At 33.6% G+C, this 27,687-nt stretch overlaps 1 protein-coding gene across 10 annotated transcripts; it reads right to left on the bottom strand.

The window, feature by feature from the left end:
- Positions 1-95: 95 nt before the first annotated feature.
- Positions 96-27,686, bottom strand: LOC110175956 (frequenin-1). 10 transcript variants are annotated; one of them, XM_086836706.1, is made up of 9 exons: positions 27,337-27,474; positions 27,057-27,211; positions 19,711-19,936; positions 8,672-8,696; positions 8,491-8,539; positions 7,841-7,930; positions 6,423-6,501; positions 6,158-6,246; positions 3,000-5,158 (listed from the first exon to the last, which is right to left on the bottom strand). In XM_086836706.1, exons 3-9 carry the CDS (start codon positions 19,772-19,774, stop codon positions 4,991-4,993), a joined length of 564 nt encoding a protein of 187 aa, XP_086692832.1. In that variant the 5' UTR covers positions 19,775-19,936; positions 27,057-27,211; positions 27,337-27,474; the 3' UTR covers positions 3,000-4,990. The 10 variants fall into 10 exon arrangements, with proteins under 10 accessions (XP_020797803.1, XP_086692832.1, XP_086692833.1 ...); XM_020942144.2 differs by lacking the exon at positions 27,057-27,211 and having other exon boundaries at positions 96-5,158; positions 27,330-27,474; XM_086836707.1 differs by lacking the exons at positions 27,057-27,211; positions 27,337-27,474 and adding an exon at positions 27,576-27,686.
- Between the last annotated feature and the right edge of the window lies 1 nt (position 27,687).

Here is a 27,687-nt window from a genome sequence, read left to right as displayed (position 1 = left end):
CATACTTACCTCAATCAAAATAATTATCCCAAAAAGGAGACAACTTTGGCTTATTAAAATTTCACAGAGAGAGAGAGAGAGAAACACACGCTTGATCTCGCTTTAAAATTTTTATTTGAAGTAAGTAATATTTTCTGACAGTAACAAGATAAATTTTCCCTTTTTCCCCATAGGCGATTACTTAAAAAAAAAATAATTATGCATTTTGCTTGGTAAAAGAATTTGATTTTCCATTTTTTTGTTTGTTCTATAAAGGTTCTTTTTGTGTGTGTGTCATGTATTTTTGTTTCATTTTTGTTTTTGTTTTGTTTATAAGTTTTTTTGCATGTGTTTACACAATAATCGTAATTCTCGAGGCTGGCATAATCATAATAATAATAACATTTGGAATAATCATCTCGATGATAATAATAATGATGATAAATAACGGTAAATATAGAGTAGTACAAAGGAGATATGAAAAAGAAAAACTGAAGGTAAATGGGAAGGAAAAAATTGAATTTACTTTTCTCATATTTTTTTTAGCTGTACCTTTTTTTTGTTTTAGTTACATTTTTTTGTTTTCTTTTCTTTTTTGTAAAATATACGCACATTGCCTTAATTGTTGTTTTGTTTTTATATTACTTTTTTTTCTCGTTTTTGTTTTTCTTGAATTCTTCTTGACTTTTTACATTTCGTTTTCGTTCTTAGCAAAAAGAAATCAGATTCAAGTTTGCTAAAGAATATCACTAAAAATGTTGTTGTATGTAAATTTCCTTTGCTTTCATCTTGTGTACTTCTATTTATGTATTTCCTTATTTTCGCATTATCGTATAATATTTATATATATATGTATATATATATATATATATATATATATATATTCCTTCCAGTTGTGTGCCTCTTCATCGGCCATGCAATTTTTCGAATTATTATTTCTATTTTCTGCCGGTTGACTCGCCGTTATTGCGGAGTTTGTGTGTATATAAGTATATATATTTATTATCGTATATTTATTATTATTATTATTATATATATATATTTATCCATATATGTATATAATGCATGTATAAGTATGTAAAATATTGCTTGTGAAACGTTTAACTTGACATTCGTGTGGTTTGTCAACGGCGGTGGAAAGAAACTCATCTTCAAACATCATTTTTCTTTATCTGAGACTCGCTCGGCGGGGATTCCCGCGATCCCCGTTTCAAAACTGTAATTACTGTGCTGTTCTATATTTTGTTCTATTCTGTTCTCACCTGTCCATTGTAAATTAATATAAATATTTAATTTATTTTTTTTTAATATATATATTTTTTTGTTTGTTTTTTTTTCTTTCGGCTATTACAATTGACTTGATTCATTTCAATCCACAAAAAAAATTCTTTGCTCTAGCTTACTGATTTTTTTCTCCTATTTTCTTATGTTTTTTTCTTCGTTTTTTTCATTAAATTTTTTTATATATTTCGTTACTTAAGACCCGTTATATTTTGGTGTTAACAAACTTATTCGGTACTTTTCTGTCCGTGTAGGTGTGTGTGTGTGTGTGTGTGTTTGTGTGTGTGGGTATGCAATGGTGTTGGTGTGCGTGATTCACTTAGTGTTATTTACAGTTTGATTTGCTTGATTTATTACTTATTTTTGCTGCTTAGGCATTTTCTTACACCAAAAAAAAAAAAATACATTGCCCCCTTTTATTCTCAAAAATCCTCTGTCATTCAATTGTTTTGTTTAATATTATTTATAAATGATTCCATTTATTTTTGCTTTTTGTTTTGTTTCTTTTCAATTTCTTTTAACTACTAGACTACAGACACATTTGTTTTGTCAGCTATATCACTTTCGAATTATTTAATTATTGATTAAGTTTTCGCATTACGTTTATTGTTAATATACTCGTACAAGTGTGTGTGTGTGTGACTCTGGGTTTGTGTGTGTGTGTGTGTAAGTATCCTTCGAAGAATTTCAGTGAGGTTTATAGAAGCGTTCTTGTATTCGTTTCTTCTTTTTTTATATTTAGTTTAGTTTAGTTTAGTAGATTTTGTTATAGTGTGTTTCCTTAACTCGCTTTCGATTGCAGTGCTTACTTTATATATATATATAGAATATATATAGGGTATATATAAGTTGGGAGGCGTGTATATATTTGTGTGTGTGTGTTGTTGTGTTTTGTGTGTGCTTTGTTGCTGGTGTGGGAAAAGTATTTTCGGGGTTGCATGGTTGCATTTTTGTCATCAATTTTCATATATATATACTTTTTTTTTGTTATCATTTTCGATCGGTGCTGTACGTCAAAAGACATGGAAAGCATAGGAAAAGAAAAGGGATAATGGAAAAAGGAAAAGGAAAATGTAAATCGCTCAATTGTTTTCAATCAGATTAAGAAAAGGCAAAGCAGGCAAAATAATAAAATACTAACTAGATGGTTCTAGCAGAGACAATCTAAAGAATAAGATGCATAACTCTTTTTTTTTATTCCTAAAAATAAGCTTTCAGGATTTGCCTCTGTAGTTTGTGCGAACGAGAAGGCTATACAAGCGCGCTATGCATCTTATGCTTCCAACTGCCTTTGCATCTAGCTATGGTAGAAGTGTGAATGGGTGTATTTTTGTGTACGGGAGTGGACTGTTATACTGGATATACTGAATACTGAATACAGGATATACTGAATACAGGACATACTGGATACTGAATATTGGAATACTGAAACACTAAATACTAAATACTAAATACTTGAGTACTGAACGGGTTAAGTGAGTGTAAGCGTGAGTGTGGATTCGTATTTATAGATAGTCATCGGAATAGTAAAAACGGTTGATTGGTTTTTATTGAAAAATCAATGCAATAATAAAGCTGAACCGCATATAGAATAGAAATTAAATCGTATGATGGATTTTGTTCATTGTTATTTACTACAGCTCCAACATTGTCCTTGACATATATAGATATATATGTATCCATTTTCTTTTTTTTTTAGCTGCTTCTCGTGGGGTTTTCTTTTTTTTTATTCTTTTTGGGTTGGATATATATAGACGGATATACATACATATGTGTATATATGTTCATGTTCATAGTAGTAGTTGTTGTTGTTGTTGTTCTTGTTGTTGTAGATGTGCGTTCTTTGATTAGTTTATCAATTATTAATCTCTTCATTTCGCAGCTATTTCTGGTGCCAGTTCGAGGACCATTATCCTTAACCGCTTGCTGTCTCCGCCTATTGTCAATATGTTCGTGTTGTTGTTGTTGTTTTCTGGTTTTTGCAAGTTTTTCTTTTGTTTTTTTTTTTTTTGTTTCTTGTTACTTGTTGTTACTGTTAATGGTTATTGTTGTTGGAAACGTAAAACGCTTAACGGAAAACAAGGCAAAGCTGGTAATACAGATATTTACTAGGGGAGCATAAGAGAGATAGTGAGACAGAGAAATATTTATATATATATATTTATAAAGACAGAGATAGAAAAGTGGTAGAGAGAGAGACAGAGAGAGATAGAGCAAACAAAAGCAAACACTTGTTTTGTTATCAGCGCCTTTTGGGTATGCAACACTTTCTGCAATCACTGAATTTGAATTCTAATTCTAACGAAAAACTTGATTGCCTTTTTTGTATCTCAATTTCTTTTCATTTTTATTTTGTTCATTCATTTTGAAGGGTCAAAGTGCGTTTCATGGCTGTAAGGCAGCTGGAATAAATAGGAAATGGGCTGCAATAAAAGAGACAAACCTTTCCTCAAGCAGCACAGGGGTCTTATAGCATAATATATAATAACTAGAACTAATTCGATTGTTTGCAATAAGCCAAAGAATAAGTGTTTCATTAGTTGAGGAGAGCAATATATATATATAATATATATATATATACTTTTTATGTCCAGTTTTTGGGGGGTTTTTTCTTTGGGGGGGGAGGGTTCACAGAGACACAGGTGAGAAGTAGGTTAGGATTTCTATCAATCATTTGACCTATAACCCATTAGGCCCATTCCCTTCACAAGTCCCCTAAATATCCCTTAAATTCACCCCCTGTTCGTCCTGTCTGCGGCCATCCATACATGGCTATATGTTTAAATATATATATCTATACATATTTTAGATATAGTGGATATAGTGGCTGCTATTTGCTGTCGCGAGTGGAATTAGCTGACTGGGATCGAGTTGTGATAACTCGTTTTAGCTTAGATAGTTTGTTTGTTTTCGCTTTGTTATTTGGGTTTTTGTTTTTGTTTCGTTTTGTTTTATTTGTATTTAATTTTATTTCATTTTCGCTTTGTTTTTGTTTAGTGGCTTTCGCTTCGAAGGCTGCGCAATTGATTCGTAGGCTTAGTTCGGCTCTAATTGTATGGTTTAATTGTATAATATAATTATGCTGATTTATTCGTAGGTTTAATTTGTTTACTCGTAATTGGTGTATGCTTCAAAAATTGATTTGCGCCTCACACATTTCGTTTTAATTTCAAATTAGCATTAATTTACTTTGTATGTTTTGTTTTTACTTCGTTTCGTTTTGTTATTATTTTAATTATTTATTTTTGGTTTTGTTTTTCCTTTATTGCTATGAACTGCGCTCTGACTACGCGACGATATCCTATATATATATTCATATTCTGGTGTATATTTAAAAATTAATTTTTCGTTTTCTGTTCGATTTCATTTGGGGGGCTTCATCCCTCTCGTTCAGTTTATTCGTTATGCATATTCATATATCAAAAAATTATTATCATCTTCAGTGTCGCAATCGACGCGCGGAGAATCGAGATTTTTATCGGAAATCGAGAAAAGCGTAGAGAGAAGAGAGAGTGAAGAGTGAAGAAGCGAATGCAAACTAAGTATTCGTTTTCTTTAGCTTTTATGCTTTTTTGTTATTTTTTAGTTTTTTTTTTTTTTTGTTTTGTTGTTCAAAAATGTTTACGGTTTCAATTTCGGTTTATTGCACGCTTTAGTTTTCTGTTTTTCAATATTTTTGTTTGAATTGGATTTGGATCTTTTATCGTTAATCGGGCATTTGTTAATCGATTTAACCACCACCTAAACTTAACGCCTGAACTATACGTGGATCAGCTTTACTACCCTCACGAAATTCTTCTAATGTTAATTTTCCATCGTGATTCTTATCCATCTGATCGAAGATCTTATCCACTCGTTTCTGCGGCGTATTCTCGTCCTCTGACTGCGGTTGCTGGCCCTGAAGTAGAGAGAGAGAGAGAAGAATATGGATGGAAAAGGTTAGATCATATGGGGTTTTATGGAAATTTGATACATAAATTTGGTATGAAGAAATTAAGAAAGAGTTGTTATCGAACGAAATTTGTGAAATAGATATCGGAAAGTCACACCATTTTGCATTTGCAGAGATGCAAAATAATCCATTCCAACTGTTTCAAATGTCAAAAGTTGCATTTTAATAATTCTCTTTGTTCTGCGTCATAATGCCTAGTGTCATAACATAAAGTCAAAATGAACTCTGTTTTTTATTATATCAATAACAAAAACTTGTCTTACTGCTTTGTGTCATACCCAAAGATTCCTAATATCCAATGCTTATTATATGTATAATGCCTACAGCTTATAATTTGTTTTGTTAAAATTTCCTAAGGGGGGCATACATATTTTATTAAGCCCAGTGTCATAAATCCCAGTGTTTGCTAGAATATCTAAAACTGGTACGTTTATCTCAACGCTCAGTGCCAAAATGGTAAGTGTCATAATGCTTAGCGTCATAATTCTTAAAGTGATAATGCATAGTGTCATAAAGCTGAATATCATAATTCTCAGTTCCAATAAGGATCATTATGTACGGTGTCATAACCCCTAGTGTTTGTTATAATATCTAAAACTAGTACGTTTCATCTAACGCTCAACGTCATAATGTTCAGTATCATTAGGCGCAGTGTCATAACACCCAATGTTAAAGTAATTATTATAATAATATAATTAAGAACTAATAGGTGTATCCTAACGATCTGTGTCATAATGATCAATTTCATTATGCTCAGTTTTATAACACTAAGTAACTTTACATAAAGACCAGTGTCATAACGATGGATATTTTTCTTACAGGCTATCTGATTTTTTCCTCAAAGAATTTTGAAAGTTTTCAAAAGATGAGGGCGTTATGACACTGAGCTACCGACTTATGACACAAGAAAATACTAATTTTTTCTGAATAGTGAGCAATACTTACCACCATCTGATAGATCGCATCCACGATGTTGTACATCTCCTCTCGCGTTATGTAACCATCATTGTCCACATCATAAAGACGGAAGGCCCCTAAGGAGGAAAGGAATCGAGAATGTCGAGTGATTAAGTTATAGAGAAATATCATATAAAGAAGAGGAGGAAAAAAAGGAAAATATGGAGATAGGGAGAACAAGGAGACAGAGGAAGAGGATAAAGGGCAGGGGGATAGGGACTAGGACTCGTAGAAAAAGATGATAAAAACTTACACTGCAGTTTTTCGTCCAGGTTGCCCTTCGATGTAACGGATAAGGCGCGGATGAACTCCTCAAACTCTATGGAGCCATCCTGGAGGCGGCACAAAAGAACAACAGGGAAAGAGACAGCGAGAGAGAGAGAGGGAGACAAAGAAAAGAGCAAAAAGAAGAAAGAAGAAAGCAGACACGCACACAAACACATATCCGCACAAAGTTGAGACACACACACACACACACACACACGCAGGCAGACGGAGAGACAAAGAAAGCAAATCAGTGCAGACATCAGACAGTTGACATTCTGTGGTTGTGGGTAACATAAGGGCAGACCACGCCCATGGGCCATAAATTATATATGTATATATAGATGTATATACAAAAAAAATAAGCAAGAAGAACTCAAAGAATTTATGATCACCCATCGCATAAATGGGGAACAGCGGTTTGGGCAGGACATTAACCTGCTAAAATCAGTTTATTTTGTAGATGTCTGAAAATTTTTCGCCAACGTCAGCTTGATAGACTTGGAAGGAAAGGTCAGACTATGAAATACCCGTGCCTCTCATACCAAGAGTGTTGTATTGGAAAATATGGAGTTAAGAGTGCTTAAGCGGACTGAAAATAACCTAAACAAAGCACTTTATGTAGTTTTATTTTTAAAATCTTGCAGGGTAAGAAATATTTAGGACAGACTATGATACACCCGTGCATCTCGTTTCAAAAGCGTTGCATACCCCAAGGCGTAAGGGTGCTTAAACCGACTGACTGTAACTTATTTAAAGCATTTTATGTAGTCTTCTCTTTAAAAGCTGTTTAGACAAGACATATTTAGGACAGACAATGGAATAACCGTGGCTCTATAACCAAAAGTGTTGTATTAAAAATATAAGGAGTCAAGGGTGCTTAACGTACTTTGTAGTCTTTATTTTAGAATCTGTGTAAAATCTGTTACAGTATAACCTATTTAGGAGAGACTATGGAATAACAGTGGCTCTATTACCAAAAATGTGGTATTAAAAAATAAGGAGTCAAGGGTGCTTAACGTATTTCATACGATAAGACCTATTTAGGACAGACTATGAAACACCCGGGGCTCTCCTACCCAAAGTGTCAGCTTTTCTAAGGAGTTAAGGGTGCTTGAGCAAACTGGCAATTATATATAATAAGTACTTTACGGTTATTCTCCTTAAAATTGTGTAAAGTAAAACTTATTTAGAACAGACTATGAAATACCCGTGCCTCTGATACCAAAAGCATAGCATATCCCAAGGCGTTGGCAATGGAAAGTTAGGGAGTTAAAGGTTCTTAATCAGACTGACATTAAAAGTACTTTACAAAATCTTCTCTTTGAAATTCGTTTAATTTCTTTATATGGGCGTGGTCTGCAGCCTCAAGGATAAGGATATTTTTTGGGGAAAGGACATACTCACATTGTTCTCATCGAAGACACGAAAGACGAGCGAGGCGAATTTACTGGGATCGCCTTGTGGAAAGAATTGTTTGTAGATTTTGATGAAGCCCTAAAGAAATAGAAGAGAAAACAGGGGGAAGAGAAGAATAGGAAAGGAATAGGAAAACCAAAAAAGAAGAAATAAGAAATGTGAATGAATCAATTAGAATCGTGGCAGACACACACACACATGTGCCGTTGAGAGTTCGGGTTTGTGTTTGAATAATGCGAACATTAATACATTTCATTATCAACAACAACAGCCGACGGCGACAGCAACAAAAGCATTGTCATTAGCAGCCGGAGGTCGTCAACACATTTTGGCAATGGCCCAAAAAGCAGGCGCCGCGTGTCCCAAAAGGGAGTCCAAGGAGGCGCCTCCCCTCCTTGCAACATGTCTCATGGTGATGTTGCTGCCGTTGTGGAATTAGCTTACATAAATCGAGAGGAGCCGCCGCCGGTGTTGGTATGGCGGAAAATTAACTAAATTAGCCATTTGACTTAAATGAATTGGCCACGCTCAGGTGAAGCACACACGCACGTGGCCACACTAATTTTACACACACATATGCTTTTAGATACTCAAGATACATTTCATGTTGTTATCCTTAAGGATGCACAGTTACTTACTTGCTCTGTGAGCAGGCCGTTGGGACAGTCTTTCAGGAATCCTTTGTGCCTGTCAAAAAAAGTAGTGAGTATATACATATTTATAGAAATAATTGCATGAAAATATATTCAAAATGTTAATACACTAATTTGGCAAAATATTTACGAGTATATTCGAATATATCGACGCCCACTAACTCACCATTGACGTATTTCTTTCTCTGTGACTGCAAATGAAAACAAACAGAAAATCGAAGTGGATTAAATTTTTATGCGGCATTTGAAATATTTACAAGGTGCGAGTGGATTATTTGTGTGGATTACTTTTGTGGTGGTTTAGCAAATATTATATATATATTGATATATATGTGTATCTTACACATAAGCTCTTAGGGTGGGCAAGTGTTCTCGCATTAATGGTACAGTGCGTTTCAGCAGATTGAACAGATTAGAGTCAATTTTATTTTAATATGAGCGAATTTATTGAAAATTCATAACATTACCTACATCTTATTTACTTGAAATGTTATCGAAAGTAAAAATTATATATGATATATCGACAACAAAGGAGCATAAGGAGCCTTTCTTAACATGCAAAAAATATCACAAACTTTACTATATTACATTTTTTGCATTAGAACTAATTGCATTTAATTTAAAATAATCGGCACTATCGTTAAATATTTAAATTAATTGAATTGTTCCTTTCTAAACTTTCTAACAAAAAGCAAATCAAATTATATAATAATAAAATAATTATATTATTAATATCTTATCGACATGTATTGCAATATTAATTCATTAACATATATATCAGCATTTTATATTTCAACAAATATTGATAGAGTATAAATAAAAATACATTATCTCTTTTCTATAATATTGGTTTCCTACATTAAACAGAAATGAATCTAAATAGTAATAAATCAATTTATACATCGGTTTATATGTATCATGCCAAATATCGATAAAGCAGTAATTTATCGATAGTTTCGTTTTTCACGATAATGTTAACTTATTATATTTAGCAGAATTTAGATTAATCGCATATGAAGCGCAATGTTAAGAAAGTAAATTTATTATCAGTTTTATATATCTCATCAAATATTGATGGATTATTAATAAATCAATATTTTCTGACAGCATTAATCAGAAGCACTTAAAATTAGTATAAAAGTAGGTCCTTTCTCCACAAGGAGATTCCTTTGATATTTATATCCCAAAAAATAAGTATACATTTCTAGAAATCACAGAATTTTTGAAATAATTTAAAAACGTGTCTAGAGGTACGCAGTACAAAGTTAAAGATACCTATTGTAGCTTTCTTTTTTTATTATTATTTGCTAATTACATTAATAATTATATGTATTCAAATTATATGTATTATTTGTATTAAAAGGTCCTCAAATTTTCTAAAATACTTCCATACACGTTTTTAAGGTATTTGAAATCCTAGCGATTTCTGTATAGAAAACTCTCAGCTTTTTGGGTTCTAAAGAAAATACTACTTACTTCAGCTTAATATTTCAAAATCAATTTTCATTAAATTATCATTCATTCATTATTGATTGACCTTTGATTAGTCGAAAAGCGGATGACCTTAGGCCACTCTCTCTGTCCTTTTATCTATTTCTCTGTCTCTCTCTCTCTCTCTCTCTCTCTCTTTGATTCTCTATGCTCATATGCAAATGCTGAACTCATTCTGGTTGAAAGTCCTAAATTATCTTTCATTGTCTTTCGGCCACGCCCAGGACCCTGGTCCTTATACCTCACCCATACCCAAAACCCCCTGTGTTATATGGCGCCTCTCCTCCTCGCCATTCATGCATAACAATTTCCCTTTGTTTTGATGGCATAAAATGTTGTGTTGTTGGCCTAATGGCCGTTTACCGAACGTTTAAACGGTGCTGCCGCTGGTCCCCTTGGGAGCCAACCTGACTGGTATCCTGTAGCCTGTATCCTGATCCTGGGCGTGTGAATGGTGCACATGTTTTCTCGGCCAGGATCCGGACACCAGAGACCGGAGACTCCTTCCCAAGGCAGACAACAATAATAACAAGAAAAACAACAGCGGACAGTGGACAACGGACAACGGACAACGGACAGGAGAGAACAGCAAAAAAAATAAATTAAAACATAAATTCACGCAAAATTACACACATTGGAATTGCTTTTGAGGGGGCGCTTCGTGGTCAATGGCCACCAATTTGGGCGGACAGAGGCATTACCCTCCAGGGAGTAACACCCCCAAATTGGAGGAGAAAGGGTGGGGAATGGGAAGAGGCACTGAAGCAGGAGCAGGAGCAGGACCTGGAGGAGGAGTAGCAGCTGGAGGAGGAGGAGCTGGAGCAGGAACAGAAGCTGGAGCTGGAGACGGTGGGGCTATTGACTCTGCCAGTTATCTGCAGCGACCACTCGCATTATTCATAGCACTGTGGTTCATATATCATTTGCAAAACCATTCCACAGATACTAAAAACAACGAAACCAGCGATTCGTGCACTGCACAAAATTTATGATTCTTTTGTAGTTTAATTAGCGATTTATAGCCTAGCAAAACGTTTTTACAATTTAAAACAGTTAAGAAGATAATTTTAACCCGATTTAATGTTACCTAATGTTAGTAGGTTTATTAGAGGTATTTCCCAAGAGGAAAAATTGGAAAACCTATATTCCTAATATGAAATCGAAAATGGTGTAGGTTTTTTATTTTAAAACTTAATAATAAGATATCAATCAACAAAAGAAAATAATGCATTTATCGAGAGAAAAACTGATATGGTAATATCAGAAATATCGCACACATTAAGATATTGACTTTTAAAATATGGAAATATGTACATATATTTCGACAAAAATATTTATAATATTAAAAAATATAGCATTAGAATAGCAATACCATAAAGTATTTATTTATAAAAAATGTACGTATATGGAAAGAAATAATTGAATATAAGGCTTAATACGCTTAATATATTATTGGAAATAAGTTTGATCTATCGAATTCCTAAATATCGAAAATAATTGCAATAATCTTTAAAATACCGATCAAATAAAGTCTATATTTTTATGAATGTTTATGAAGAGCAAAGAAATCATAAATGATATCCCAAATATCGGAAATATAGCAAACGATTATTTAAATATTGAAATATATCGCATTAAAATAGCAGAAGCCTAAAATATTAATTATTAAAGAATGTATATCGAAAGGAAAAGTTGATTATAAGACACTGTCATATATCGGAAATATGGTAAGCTTAATCTATCGAATTCTTAAATATCCAAAATAATCGCAATTAACTTTATAATATCGATCAAATAAAGTAAATGTTTATGGAAAGAAAAGAATTCATAAATGATATCCCAAATATCAGAAATATTGCTATCATTGATTTATCGATTTTTAAAATATCGAAAAATAGTTTATTCAACAATATGTATTATCTCGATCTCTGATTGTATATATAAAAAATTTATTAAAACATAATAAAGATTTATAAAAAGATAAACATATATTATTTAAATATATAAATAATTGATGGAGTATCATTATATTGATATCGACATTTAAATATATGAATCATTGATACAGTATCGGATTATCGATAGTTAATGTGAACTTTTTGACTATAAAACCTTGAGTTTATGAATTTCATATATGTATATGTATATTATTATATATATTATATCTATTATTTTTTCTTGTGCACTCCCCCCACCCCGCTCCTTCCCCACCCCCTTGAACTTGGCTATCATTTTTCATTTTGATTAGCTGACTGGCAAAGGAATCGCCGCAGCAGCATTTGCATTTTAATTAGCCGCAGAAAGAGAGAGGGAGAGAGAGAGAGAGCTCTTCTGTGCCCCATTCGTTGCCACATTATTTGTTGTCCTTATCCCGAAGGGAATGTCAATCCAATGAAGTCAACAATTGCCATAGCCAGAGCCAGGATCTGAATTGATTGGTAATCGATATGGCCTGGCTAACACAGACTGACAGACAGACAGGCAATCGCAATACCCTCCCGCGTCTTTCTTTCTTTTTTTTTGTATTATTGACGTGTGGCATGTAAAAATATAACGGCATTTACGGGGCAGCATTGTTGCCTTTCTTTCTTTCTTTCCTTTTTTTCGCTCCTCCTCCACTTGTGTGTTCGGTTGTATTGATTGTAAATAAAGCGCATATTGCTCATACGACTTGTTGCCATCAGTACCAGTTCCAGTTCCAGAGACCCATTCAGCGGATTGCATTTTTATACTACCTTACACCCAGGACACACACCCCCACACACACCCACCCACACACACTAACAAAGGAAGCATTCAAATAGCACGAGTCATTCTGTCATCTCGAGTTGGGAATGGAAAAGATTGCGGATCAGCATCGAAGGATGCCATTCGAATGACTCAAATATCGAATGTGAGGAGGGGGAAAGGATAAAGAAGGGGTTGCGATGCTGTGGCTCACCTTGAGGATATAAAGGAAATACACACATTCCACAGTCACCCTTCAAGGGAGAGGATATATAACACATATATATATATATTCCATATATATATTCATCCCAATGACCATGCATAACATATTCATTCCGGTGTTCCAATTGTCACTGGCATTTTGAGGAGCATATGGCACTGGTTACCCAGTAATATAAGCAAAAATCATATAAGTATATGTATACCATATGCTATTGATAAAATATATATAAATATATATATATATATTGAATATAATGTATTCAGTCTTTAAATTGTGCTTTGTTATTTATTTACTATTCGATGAAGGCTTGTATAAAATATGAATATAATTTGTATTTGTACCGCAGACAGTAATTAACATAATAAATATTAAGTTTAACATTGCTAAGCTTAAAATATAAAATAAATAAATTGTATTTAATTTTAAATTGGTTTAAAATTTAAAGGGAAACCCATAGAAGTAATGCTGAACTTACTAAAGATTGAAGCTTATTGTTCACATTTCTTATTCATATTTTTAGATTCTTATTTATTTATTTTTTTATTTATTCTTCCTTTTTCATATTTTTAGATACGTATTTATTTATTTATTCCTCCTTCTTCTTAAATATTTGTATATTCTTATTTTTTTATTTATTTTGTATTCTTTTTTCATATTTTTAGATTCATATTTATTTATTTTTCTCTCTTTGTTTTATATTTTTAGATTTATTCTTTCTTCCTTTTCACTTTTTTGGATTGTTATTTATTTATTTTTTTATTTATTCTTCTTTTTTTATTTTCGTATTCTTATTTATTTATTTATTCTTTCTTCTTCTTAAATATTTTTAGATTTTTATTTATTTATTCTTTCTTCTTTTTTATATTTTTAGGTTCTTATTTATTTATTCTTTCTCCTTTTTTCAAATTTTTTGTTTTCGTTTAAAATTTTTTTTTACAAATTTTTAGACATATATTTTTTCTTTTTTTCATATTTTTTATTCTCGTTTTTTATTTATTTTGTCTTCTTTTTTATTTATTTATTTATTCTTTTTTCATATTTTTAAATTCTGTTTTTTTTCTCTTCTCATGTTTTTTAAACAGATGAAGAGCATTTAATTTAATTTGTTAATTTCTTTTTTTAATTAAAAACCTTCTCCCTAACGCAGTTAGCGCTACAAATATAAAACTTATAATTTAATGTTAATTTCTAGTTTATATTTTCAATTAAGTTACTTATAGTTCAAAATATAAAGAAGCTGGTCTTAAGAAGTACATAAATGTAATATTTAAAATGCATACTTAAATGAAACATTACCAAAAGTATGCAACAACAAATTATGTGTTACTCAGACTATATTTCAAGCCCAACTCTGGTTTTATACATAAATTTTGTATGTATTAATATGAATTGATATTATACATAATTAATATATATTATACATAAATGTGTAAAGGAGTTTTTAGTATATATCCCCCTATTTAAACCGTTGACTCTATCAACTTTATTACTTTATTAAATTCTACATTTTTGTCCTAAAATAAAATCCAGAAAGATATTTTCAACACTTGCAGCACAAGTTCTTTTAATTTATTTTTATGCAGCTTAAGCTTAACTTTATTTTATTTTCAATCTCTTATTTATTTCCCCATCTCACTTGTATTTAAATAACCCCCAAAAATAGTACCCAAATCCCACTAACAATTATTCAACTCTATTGGTTTGTGTTCGCAACGATTCGAAAATGAATCGAATTGAGTGGAATTTCTGGCATTGCCTCTCATTCAATTAAATTTCCTAATACCCGGCCCATAACTAAGCAAAATAACACCTGTGGGCCTGGATTTTGGCCCTATATGTGTGTTTTTGGCCAAAACGCACCAAGGGATTTGCATTTTATTGAACTGTAGCTGGTAGCTGGTCTAATCAAATTTCTGTCTGTTTATTTATTTATTTCATTGAGTGAGTGAGTGAGTGAGTGAGGGTTAAGACGTAAGTGAGTTTAATGTCCCATTGATTGGCATGTCAATGGACAGGACAAATATTGACCGAGGCCAGCAGAAATTGCTCATACGACCCGTTGGCAATAAACAAGAGTCCTTAGTTGATTCATTTGTTTTGCCTGGCCAAACAAATCCAGGACCAATCAGCAGCTGTTACACATTATTTCGAATTTTCAAGTAAGAGTAAGAGGGAGAGGATTACAATTATTGAGTTGAATATTTAAGTAAGGGGTTAAGCCTTTGCATTTTCCTGAAATTTCCCCCAGAGAGAGAGTGCGAAGATATTTGTCTTAAAGAAAAACCCATTAAGAAAGAGAGAGTAGAGAAAAAAGAACGTTGAAAACTTTGGCAGCAATCTGTCAACACTTTCCTTGGCTCCCCTTTTCTCTTTTTTTTTGCTTTTGGCCAGGTGCCCGCAAATACCCGTCGGTAATTATTTATATGCCCCTCTTAACCCCTAAACTTGGTGGTGGGACCACAGAATAAGAAAATACAAGGGGTCGGGAAAAAGAAAAGAAAAGAACGAAAAAAAAAAACGAAAGCAATTAGTCACAAAGTTTCGGGGCTCGAAAAGTTTCTGACTTGCATTTTTAAGGAGCACCCAAAATGGCCGCAACCGAAGGGCGCTAAGTAAATGTAATGTCCTGCTTAAGAGCGTAAGGAGGCCGAGAAAATGGAGAAAGACAAGGGAAACTCACAAAAGATACACAATAAAACAAGAAGGGAAGCTTGCTTCGGCACGCCGGTTTATATACCCTTGCAGATAGAACTTCGATGACTAGGAATCAATACAACATAAATTATATATATTTATATAAGAAAAAAACAATGAAGTAATACTTGATTTCCTTTCATTCACATGTATATACAGTTTTAAATTTATAGATTTTAATTTTTCCTCTATATCTACCGATTGTTCCTATGGGTGCTATATGATATAGTAGTCCGATTTTTATAAAATTTTACACAAAGTTGTAGAATATTATAAAATGGCTTTATCTCAAATTTAATTAAATTCTGTTGAAAACTGATAATGTTATAATTTTTTTTGTAAAAATGTTCCCATCATTTCTATGGCAGCTATATGATATAGTCGTCCGATCCGGCCAGTTCCGACTTATATACGAGTTAGAGTATATAGAATACTAAATAGACAGGCGGACAGACGGACAGAAGGACAGAAGTACAGACGGACAGAAGGACAGAAGGACAGACGGACAGACGGACAGACGGACAGACGGACAGACGGACAGAAGGACAGAAGGACAGAAGGACAGAAGGACAGACGGACAAAAGGACACTCGGACATGGCTAGATCGACTCGGCTGTTGATGCTGATCAAGAATATATATACTTTATATAGTCGGAGGTGCCTCCTTCACTGCGTTGCAAACTTCTGACTGAAATTATAATACCCTGTAAGGGTATAAAAGGAAAACGTTAAGGCGATGGTGTAACTAATAGTAACAGTTAACACAACAACCAAATGTATGGCCAAACAACAACAGGTAACAGGTAACAGGTTACAGGTAACTGGCCAAAAACCGCCCCAATAACAGTTGGGCAAACTACTAACGGTAAAGGTATAAAGGTAAAACTCAGCAACAAAAGTGTGCAATTAATGTTAAACCTGGTTGCCACCCCCAACTCGTAAAAAAGTGAGCTCAGAATGGCAGTATTAACATAAACAGCACTAAAAAAAGCTGCAAAGGCTGCAAAAAGGATGTCAATGGTCGGGGACTGTTGCACTCGAAAAAGCTTCAACAACAAGGACCTGTCGCAGATGCACACAAACAGCGCTGAAAGTCACCAGCTTTTCACTTGGGGATGTTCAAGGATTTAATTGAATGTCTCAAGTTAATTTTTGAATTGCAAACAAGTTTTGTTCTAAGCACTTGGTAGATTTAAAAACTTGAAAACCGGAGTATTACATTCATTCTAGTTCGAATCAATAAGATTTCTCAATTACCTCTCTTTGAACTATCAAATAAATAAATTGTAGAAAAATGTGAGTTTCAAGTGCTTCCACTATGATTTCTCAATAATGGAAAAGTGGAAAATATAGTAAGAACCACATAGGACTGTAATCAATGTTTATATTAATAGTACCAGGTGCTTTTGGGGTATATTGTATAGTAAAAAATAGATAGATATAAGAAATATATATAGCCATATTAAGGTGGGAGTGATTTTACTATATCTTTACTTAAAAATTCTCATATATCAACGACACCCTCCAAGTATCAATGTATAATTTTTTTAAAATTCAATTGAACTCTGTTTATATTAAATATAATTGCATTACATTTTACAAAAATTAATCAACATTTCAATATTAATGAATAAAAGCCAGACATTTATGCGAACATATTCCGAAAAAATTATTAAAATGGTAATTGCTTAAATAAAATGCATGACATTTATGTTATCTGACAATAAACTTGTAACCTTCTATAATCTTAATTGCAAATGGTTGGTTTAGTCTCAAACTCGGATCCCAAATGAAACATTTATTATTATACATTTGCCTAAATGTAAAATTAAACTTACTGTTAGAACTGTTATGTTCGAAATCAATGGAAAAGGATGTACATATAGAAATAAAAAGTTCGACCTCATAACTAAAACCAGAAATTTTGATATATCGAAATTTTAAATATCGAAACAATTTTTATACAATATATTTGTTAATTTTCCACCTAATTTATTCTTAGAACATTTATTTGATATATATATATAAGTTAATATATCGAATTTTGCATTCAACGTTAAGATATCGAAATATGTACATACATATTAAAATGAATATCGACTGGTGCGTTAAAAATCGATATATTACAGACTTATCGTTAATTTCTACATAGTGGTAATTGTGTTTGGAAAAACACATTTGTACTAGTTTTCTTTATATTAATTTATTTTTATTACTCTTTTTCTTTATTTCAATTTAATGCTAACAGTTCTTTACTCCTTTTCTTTATTTTTAATTAATACTTAGAGTTGTTTACGCTTTTTCTTTATTTTTATTTAATTCTAAGAGTTTTTTTTACCCCTTTTCTTTATTTTAAATTAAGGCATAGACCTTAGCTTATAGTCAGAAACACTCTATCGAGTGCCTTCTTGCAATGGCTAAAAAGGTATATTATTTCTAGCTAAAATCAGCTCAAAGTAGCAATAACTGCAACTGTCAGTTACAGCAGCAATAACATGTCAATGTAACAGAGTAGCAGTAAAAGTGGCTACGGCAAAAAGCGATAAAATTAAACCATAAATGTCAAGTGCTTTGCCAGATTTCCCGACAACACGGTGAACGGCGAAAGAGGAGAACGGAGAAAAAAGAGAACCCATGCCGATGTCGATGTCGATACCCCGATACCGATACCGATACCCCGAGAACGAACCCGAGTCCGAGCAAGCAAGGACATGCTCACCGCACTCCATTTATGCACCGAAACGAACTCTCTAGAGCCGGCTAATCCGGATAGAGTTTCTCAATCGAATCCGGCTCAGATGTTCAACGTCGGTTGGGTGACTTTATTGCCATGGCCGATGACTGATGAGTCAGTTTGCCAATTTAACCCCCCCTCCACCCAAAGAGTAAGTTCTGGGGAAAACACTTTTGAATTATGCATCTGGCGAACGAGGGAAACGCGGAAAAGTGTCTGCACCTTTCCGTATTTTGATTGATGCTTGGCAAACGAAAAACAAAAACAAATCAAAATGAGAAAATGCCAATCGGGGAAAATGTGAACGGGAAAACGAAATGGATGGTGGGTGGAAGCAGGAAAATACTGTGCTCATACTCGCATAAATGCCAGGCCAAAACAAACAAATAAATAAATAAGGAAACGGAATTATTACAAGGTAAATCAAAGGGGGGAAAGAACTTGGCTCAAAGACACTGTAAATGAGAAAATAATAAAAAGTAATGAAAGTTGATAAGTTGTTATTGATAAAGTGTTTATTAAAGAGGTCTCGTAAAGAAGTCTCGGGAGAAGATGTGCAAAACAAGCTCAACGATTGAAGAATTACTTTAAAACAACCATAAAGACTTGTTCGCTTTCTTTATTTATTATTTTTCGATATGTAATAACAAAGCAGGGAAGTTATATAGCTTGGGAAAAACGATATTTGTATACTCTTGCTCAGCTTTATTTTATTTAACTGCTGTCTAACTTTGAACATTACTATAAATAATATATTGGGTATTAAAAATATAGATTTCTCTCCCTCATAAAACTTTAACAATTGTTCAAATAATATCTAAAACAAATTTTTCTGCAATATTTTCTTATAACTAAATTGACTAAAAATAAACTTTTATTTTAAAATCTCTATTAGACGATTTTAAATATCGAAAATTATGATATTCAACGTTTAAATTTGAATATATTTATTTAAAATATCGCAAATTAAATCAAGATTAAAAAATTTATATATCAAAAAGTATCAGAAAATGTTATTATATTTACTTATCTTTTTTCGATTATACTAGTTCGATAACAACTAAAGTATCGATAAAATATCTATTTATTTATAGAATCGATTAATATATTTTCTGCAATCCTTCATCCTAATGGATAAAGCTAGTAAATACGACACAAAGACCTCAAAAACAATTGTTCTAGATATTAGATATTTTTAAAACTTGTAAACCAACTTTGTTTATACATATATGTATATAATAAGACTTATGGTAAAAAACATATAAAACTGAAAGGCACTGTACCATTTTATCGAGGGCATCGGCATTTCTGAATTTACTTTTATTGTACTTACAGTATGTGTCTGTTGTTAAGCGATCAATGGTATCCTGTTTCAACTTGGAGCTCTTTTTTCCCATGTTGTTCTTGTTGTTTTTGCTCTCCTGGTTGTGGCTGCTTTTGTTGTTGCTTTTGCTCCTTTTGGTTGATAGTTTCTTTTTTTTATTTTTTGCACTTGACTGCTATTGCTTTTTAGAGGCAAACTTTTTTGTTGCGCAAGTTCGTCTTACTTTTGCTTATTTCTGTTTTTGTATTATTTGTATTTATTTATGTATTATTATTTTTTGTTGTTTGGATATACAAAAGTTTTCAATAAGTATTTTAATATGCTTTTTAATGCCCCCATAAGAAAAAAATAAATAAGACAAAAAGGAAAATTAAATGCAGACCCAAAAGGGAAAAAAGTGCAAGCGAATTTCTCAGCACTTTTGTTTCTATCGATTTTTTCGATAACTACCAAGGAAAGTTTATGAAAAGTTTCGCTCAGATTTTCTTCTCACTTGGGCCAGTGTTTAAAAGTTTCGAGGAGTTTTCGTAGAGTTAAAGGGTGTGTGAAGTGATCTTATCTGACGGATTCCTGATGCCCACTTGTATCTATTTCCCATTGGCAAGCCTCTTATAAAGTTATCGATAAGTACTTTAATATACTTAAATATAATAAACTAAAAAGAAAAATGAAGGAAATGTTAAATCGAAATATATACAATTTTAGCAGTTTTTCAGCTGTTAAATATATGTTTGAGTATGTATCGATTTTTTTCGATAACTTCTAAGGATAATATATGAAATGTTTCCCTTATATTTTCTTTTCTAGATTCGGATTCAACTTAAAAGTTCCAAAGAATTTTTCTAAGTTAAAGATTCACTGACCTGACAGATTCCTAACGATTCCTTTGGGAACTTTTTATCAAAGTTATCGATAATCCCATGTGTACCGGCCTCAATACAAAACTATTCTCGAAACCCCAGTTTTCTGGTGAGGGGAAGGGTTTTCAGTTCAATTAGTGATTTTGCCGACAACGAAAAGCGACAACAAAGACGATGATTATAACGAGAACAGGGGCGTGGCAAGGTGGTCTATGGGGGGTTTTTTTTTTGTTTTTCTCTGCTCTGCTCTGCTCCTCTGGAAAAGCCCGCAGCGAACGGGTTAGCGGGTCGAAAAAGGCATAAAAATACACAGAGCGACACTTTTCAGGTCAACTCTCGACTCGAACTTTTCATGACAGTTGGCAACACAAACAAGAAGGGAAAACTAACATGGGAAAGCTGAAATCTGAATACCCTAACAGATTGTATTGTGGGAATTTGTATTTTGTTTAGTTTTTAAATCATATTACTATAGAAATTAACAAAGCTATAATTGTTGTTCCAACAAATTCAAACACTTCTCTTATATTATATAGTTATTCAATTGAATTTATATCAACTTATACCTTTCCTTTCTATAATAAAATGGAAAATATATATAAAATGTCATTTATTTGCTCTAAAACTGACTACCTCTTCCAACTAGATTGACTCGCCTGTTGATGCCAGCTTTATAGCTTTTGCAAAATTTCTGACTAAAAAATGATAATACCCTGCCAGGGCATAAAAAAGCGCCATAAGGAGGGAGGGGGAAGGGGGGACTCGGTGCAGAGGCTGCAAACAAAAGCGCATAAAAACTTAACCCTGTGTGTGCCGAGTGGGTTGAATGTGGGCGTTGTACTTTCTGTCCGCCTGCTGCGGTTGACGCGAATGGCATAAAAATAAGTTGCCTTTGTTTTTTTTTTTTGCACCCCCTTTCTTTTTTTCTGCGTCCTGCCCTTGCTCTCTGTCCCCGGAGAAAAAGGAGGAGGAGGATATGGTAGGTAGGGGCTGTTGCATGGCTATGAAATAAATTCAGTTAATTTCAGATGCAGTCCCACAGAGATGTCGCATGCAAAACGCCTGGCATCAAGTGCAGAAACGAAATCAAAAACACTCGATCCCAAAAGGAGTGAAGGTCGGCAAAAGGGGTAGGGAGAAGCCCAGAGTCGAGGTTATGCTGGATATACCGATTCCCAGGGGACTGGGAGCGTGGCAACGGTTCCGCAAGTATCTTTTTTCAAAAAACATGCGACATTTTTGGGAGTATTGATATTCAAAATGGTGCAATTTGGACGTTGTTATTAAATATATGCATGGTTGGGTTCATTTTTGTGCCGATTCCATTGTTTCAAAGTTATATCAATTAGTTTATGCGTTTCTTTGTGCCTTCTTACAAGAATTTTCGTTTCAATCGTTTCAAAATTTAATTGAATTTCATATCGACATCATTGTTTCATAATTATATCAACTATTTTGGTCTTTTCTGTGTTCCTTTTTTGTATATATTGTTCGAATCTATAATTTCAAAATTATATTAGTTCGCTTTTGCCCTTTTTTGCGCCTTTTGTGCTATTTTGTTCTGATTCCATCGTTTCAAATTTGTGTAAACATATCATCCATAAACTTTCGATCATATGTAAATACAATATTTGGAAAATCTTTAATAAGAAATACTTTTTACTATATGGGAAGATAATTCTCTGATATCTGAATATTATGTTTAATTCATTTTTAACCCCTAACCATTCGGCAATAAAGTAATAAACCTTTTAAAGAACTCTTTTGCTTCAACGTTGATTTTTTCTTAAAATCATCAAAGAAGTTATTTGCAGTATGATCAAAATCCAAGATACAGAATTGAGTTTAAAGCACTAAATAATTTTTATACAAACAATGTTTGTATTTCTTTCCTTAAATATTCTGTATATTTTGTATTTATTCTAAGGACTTTCATACTATCTTTAAACTTGCAAAGTGTGAAAGCTATTCCGATTCATTCAATATAATTACAAATGAAAAATATATAGAATATATTCTTCTTCCGATATGAACATTGGTATAACATATATTTCCAATTAAATTAAATTAAATTAAAATTGAGTTCAAAGCAATTCATCATTTATTGGAGGAGCTATATCTTCCTTTCAATATTCGACATATCTTGAATTCTTTCTAAGGACTTTCATACAATTTTCAAACTTGTAAAGCGTGATTTCGATTTATTCAATATAATTACAATTGAAAAATATCCTGAATATGTTCTTTTTTTTCGATATGGACATGGTAAAAAATATATTTCCAATTAAATTAAATATATCATTTATTAGAGGAGCTACATCTTCTTATAAATATTCGACATATCTTGAATTTATTCCAAGGACTTTCATACAATTTTCAAATTGTAAAGCGTGAAATCTATTTCGATTCATTCAATATCTTGAATATGTTCTTCTTCCGATATGGACATTGGTATAACATATATTTCCAATTACGGCTGGGTGACCCCATTACCTGGTTTCTTGCCTCTCTTAACGAACTCTTTTATTATGGAGGTGAGCACAATTATGTAAAGCTTTGCTCGCTGCAGAGACCCTCAATATCTTCGTTCAAGTCGGGTGAAATTCTTGTTGCTTTTGACTTTGTTTGTTTACAAAACTGTCACACACACACACGCACACACACCGCTCGCCCACACACACACACACACACACACACGCACACACAGGCTCTCTGCAACGGCACCATGTGTATCGCCCCTTCTCTGTCTGCTGTGAACATGAGCCATTGGCATTTGCTAACTAAACACACTTCTGTGTCTCTGTCTCTTTCTCTGTCTCCGTGGGTGAGTGCGGGTGTATGTGTGTGTGTGTGTGTGTGTTATCATGTCAGGTGTGCTTGTTCTCCTGCGTCATGTGCCTGTGTGTGCGTTTGTCGCAGTGTTTCAGTTTCATTCTGTTGCCTTTTACAACGAGCAACGAGCAGAAATTTGTTCACACTAAAAATATTTTTACGTTTATTTCGTTCACAGCTGGCTGCTAATGCAGTGCCAACGAGCGAGATGGCACTATGCACGAGGTCCTTTTCTCATCATCCTATACCTCCCCTCCCGCCCCTTTGCGCCCAGTGTCTTGGCTTGTAACTCGACTCGTTTATCTGTCTGAATGTTTCCCAGTCCCCCCTCCTCCTCCTCCTCCTCCTCCTCCTCCACGTGTGTGCTTATTTTTTATGCTGCAGTGTTGTTGTTCTCCAGCCTCCAACCCATTCTCCTTCTCCCCTTCTCCTCCTCTCATTTCTTTGGTTGCGTGTTCATCTCGCGTTTAGCCCGCGAGCATGCAACACTTTTCTCGCACTCATCTTCTCGCTCGACACTCGCCAACAAAAAATGGGAAATGGCAAATGGGTAAGAGAAAGAGAGAGAGAGAGAGAGACAGAGAGCGGTAAGCGTGGCGGGAACGCGGCGAATGGAACGCAGCTATGCGCAAAGTTATTCGAATGAAATGGATTGTATGCGATATGCGATATGCGAGTCGAGTTGAAATACACCAGGAAAAACCCAATAGTCACACCATGCAACACAATCTTTGGGTTCAATCATATTTCATAGAATTAAACTGATTGGAAAATGGCATTCAACTGTAATTCGCTTAATTGAAATGAAACGGGGAATGTTTGGAATGTGGTTGTAAAACAGAAAATTCATTTATTTTTCACATATTACTACACCTTCGACTGCAGCAGACTCGAATAGTTTCGTCCAGACTTAATAAAAATTATACTGTTTCCGAACTTGCAACAAATGGAAATAATAAAAATTTGAATTTGGGTCATAAAATGGATCATTTCATAGTTCAATTTGGAATTGGGGAATGGAATGGGGAACGTCTGGAAAATATTAGGAATTCAATTTGTGTGAACAATTTAATTACACATTCGTCCAAACTTAATAAACATTATATTGCATTTTGCAAAAATATGGAAATAATATAATTTGGAATTGGGTAATAAAGTGGGATAAGCTATTTCATAGTTTATAGTTTCATTTGGAATTGGTTAATGGACTGGGAAAATATTTTTAATTTAATTTTTGTAAAAAAGAAAGAGAACAACGTGTCTAAATATAGTCAAATATATAGCTGGTTTATTGCAAAATTGGCTAAAATTTTAAATATCTAAAAAATAGGTCTTCTAAACTCAAAAAGTGACTAGATTTAGTCAATAAATTTAGTATGACCGCATTTGCAGGGCAGATAATTTTAAATTAATTGAAAAATTACCCAAAAATAAAGATACTCCTCATACTTTATAGTAAATTATTATTAAATATTATAAATAAATTCTCAATTACAATGACAATTCAAAATTGACACCATTTACTTCCAATTCAATATATACCCCTTTTCACCCTTTCTTACATATGTAATTGAGACTTTTAATTTATCTTTATTATTTTGTCATTATTTAATTTAAGTTAAACTTATAAGAATGCTTTACTTGAATTAAATTCCAATTATTATTATTATAAACCAGGTAAGCCACAAAAGAACACAATTTAAAAAAATATTTCAATTTCCTTTCACTCAAAATTGTTTTCGAATAAAACTACAAAACTTATTAATTTTTTCCCGTGTAAAAATGCAAATGAAGATGGGGAGATGGCCAGAAGAAATGAAAAAAATAAAATAAAAAGCGAGAAGAAGGCAGCGAAGGGGAATTGCAGCAGCTGCAAAGCCCCTCTAGGATCGGCGGAGGTGGTAAATTAATTTTTACATCCACCGCATCCAGGGCTACCCAAAAGCGATGAATGACAAAAAACACCAACGAATATGAAGCGAATGACTCCGATGCCAACACAATGCACAACCAGGACTCTTGGGTTTGCAGCTTGAAGGATGAAGGCTGAAGGATGCTGGTGGATTGCAATCAACTTGGCGAGGCGGTTGTGGGATTGCCTGAATGTCAGTCGTGACTACCTTAAGGCGATTGGATTAGGCCAAGAACTGGACCACGAAGGAGGAAACTCATCTCGGCAAAATGGAAAATTCCTCAGAGCATTTAATAAGGTTTTTGTGGGGAGCCAGAAATAAAGGCAAGCCCCCATTAATATTTAAATATAATGAATTTATAATGAAACTAAGTTGGGTTAAATTATATATAATTATGTATTAGATATGATTCAAGTCATAGGATATTATTCTCCCTTAAGTCGGTGTCCTTTAAAATGTAATATCTCACTTTGTGGATCGTTCAGCTAACGCAGATTGCATCGTTTAAGGCCCCCAAAACTGAGACAGATTGCCCAATTTGGTTGCAAATGAGAGCGGCATTGAGATCTTATCCTTTTGCATTGCCTACGACTACGATTCTCGTGTCCGCTTTTCCTCGCGTTCATGCTAATTCCCGGGATTTTCTTGTTAACTGCTTTTGGCCATGGCCAATTATCGAAATAATTGATGCAAATTAAAATGCATTTTGTAGCCAATGTTTTGTTTTGTCACTCTATCTGGAAGAGGGGAGGAAGGTTGAGTCCTGAATCCAGCTATATAGATGGATAGCTGGATAGCTGGTGAAGGAAAACGAGGAAATGACACGCAAGGTGAAAGGTGCATTTGTGATTACGGACGGATTGTGTGCGGATGATTGCGACCATTGATGGCGACAGGGGCGGCATGGAAAGGTTGCATGGATGGAGTCCACCCCTCCAACTGATGAGTCCTTGGAGGTTAAGTCTAAGGTTTTGTCTAGCAAGCTTCTATACCCCTACATATTCTTGATTTCTTAGATACTCTCAACTTTTTGAGCTCTAATTATACGAACAAATCAAAGTGTTATAATTTTTCTTGAAAGCTGATACATATTTGACATATTTAATAGCTTAAATGACAGCATTATTGTTCTATAGTTTATATAAACCTCCCCCTAAAAGATGTAAAATTGTGTCCTTATTTCACCTTTCACATTTTATTTCATTTATTTTATTGCCTACTTCTGGGCATCATTTCAATAGATTTTAGAAATCAACAACAGCTCGTAGGCCATAGTAAAGGGTATTCGCCCCCCAAAATAAAAAAAAAATGGCCCTGCCGTTCTTGTTGTTTACATAATCCTTCCACGTTGTTTCGCTGTCTGTGGGTGTCCTTCCCCATCACCTTCTCCTTCTCCTGCTTACTGTATTTCTTTCTTTCTTTCTGTTTTTTTATTTTTATTTTTTAGCGGCAGCTGCTGGACCGCAAAACGTAAATTTGGGTCAAGTTCTGTAAGCGTAACGAATGCCAGGAGCCAGAACCAAAAAGGAACATAGCCCAGAGACCATCCCATATGCATAAATGTGAAATTTGCTATCTCTTTCGGTTGAGGGTGTGTGTGTGTAAGCTTGAGCCTTTTGTATAAATTAATCTTTGACTGCCGCACAAAAGTATGCTACACAAATATAAATAAACACTTAATCTCCCCCATTGTTTACCCCACTGTGTGTGTGTGTGTGTGTGTGTGTGTGTGTTTGTGTTGCCGTTTTACTGTTTGTTTGTTTGTTTGCTTGTTGTTTTCTTTTTTATCACAACTATTATTCTTTGTGTCCGTAATGTTTTCATTTAATTCTCTTTTTGCTATTTAAATTGGATTAGATTAATTTGCCACTTTTGCATACTTTTATGCTTTGAATTTATTGTAATCTTTTGTTATTTTGTTTTTAACACCAAAACCGAAAAAAAATTGAGTTGTTGATTAAACTATACTTGCAAAAAAAATAGATGTATGTTATATAGTTATATATGTAGATTAAAAACAAACCGACTACATGTAATTGCTTTGTATATTTGTTGTTGCTTTTATTATTATTGTTGCGGCTATTGTTGTTGTTGTTGTTGTCAGTGAACCGAGAGCGCGTTTTGGCCTGCTTTCTTTCTTTATTTATTTATTATTATTATTTTTTTTTTTTTTTTCTTTGCGGACGCTTTCTTTATCAGCCGAGAGCTGCCTGCGTTGCGTTTGTTTGGCGGTCAAATCAGCGACTGAAAGCGCTCACGGAATACGGACCACGGGAATACGGAATACGGAATGCGGCGAACTGCGGCACGCTGCTTGCTGGTGTACGCTGGTGTACGCTGGTGTGTGTGTGTGCGCCCGTCAACGACTGAGAACGTTCTCA

This window comes from Drosophila serrata, unplaced genomic scaffold (assembly GCF_035046125.1).
Source record: "Drosophila serrata isolate PLE 108 unplaced genomic scaffold, ASM3504612v1 contig_293, whole genome shotgun sequence".
NCBI lineage: Eukaryota > Metazoa > Arthropoda > Insecta > Diptera > Drosophilidae > Drosophila > Drosophila serrata.
Note: the sequence above shows the minus strand (reverse complement) of the source record. Positions and strands in the feature narration are given on the sequence as shown.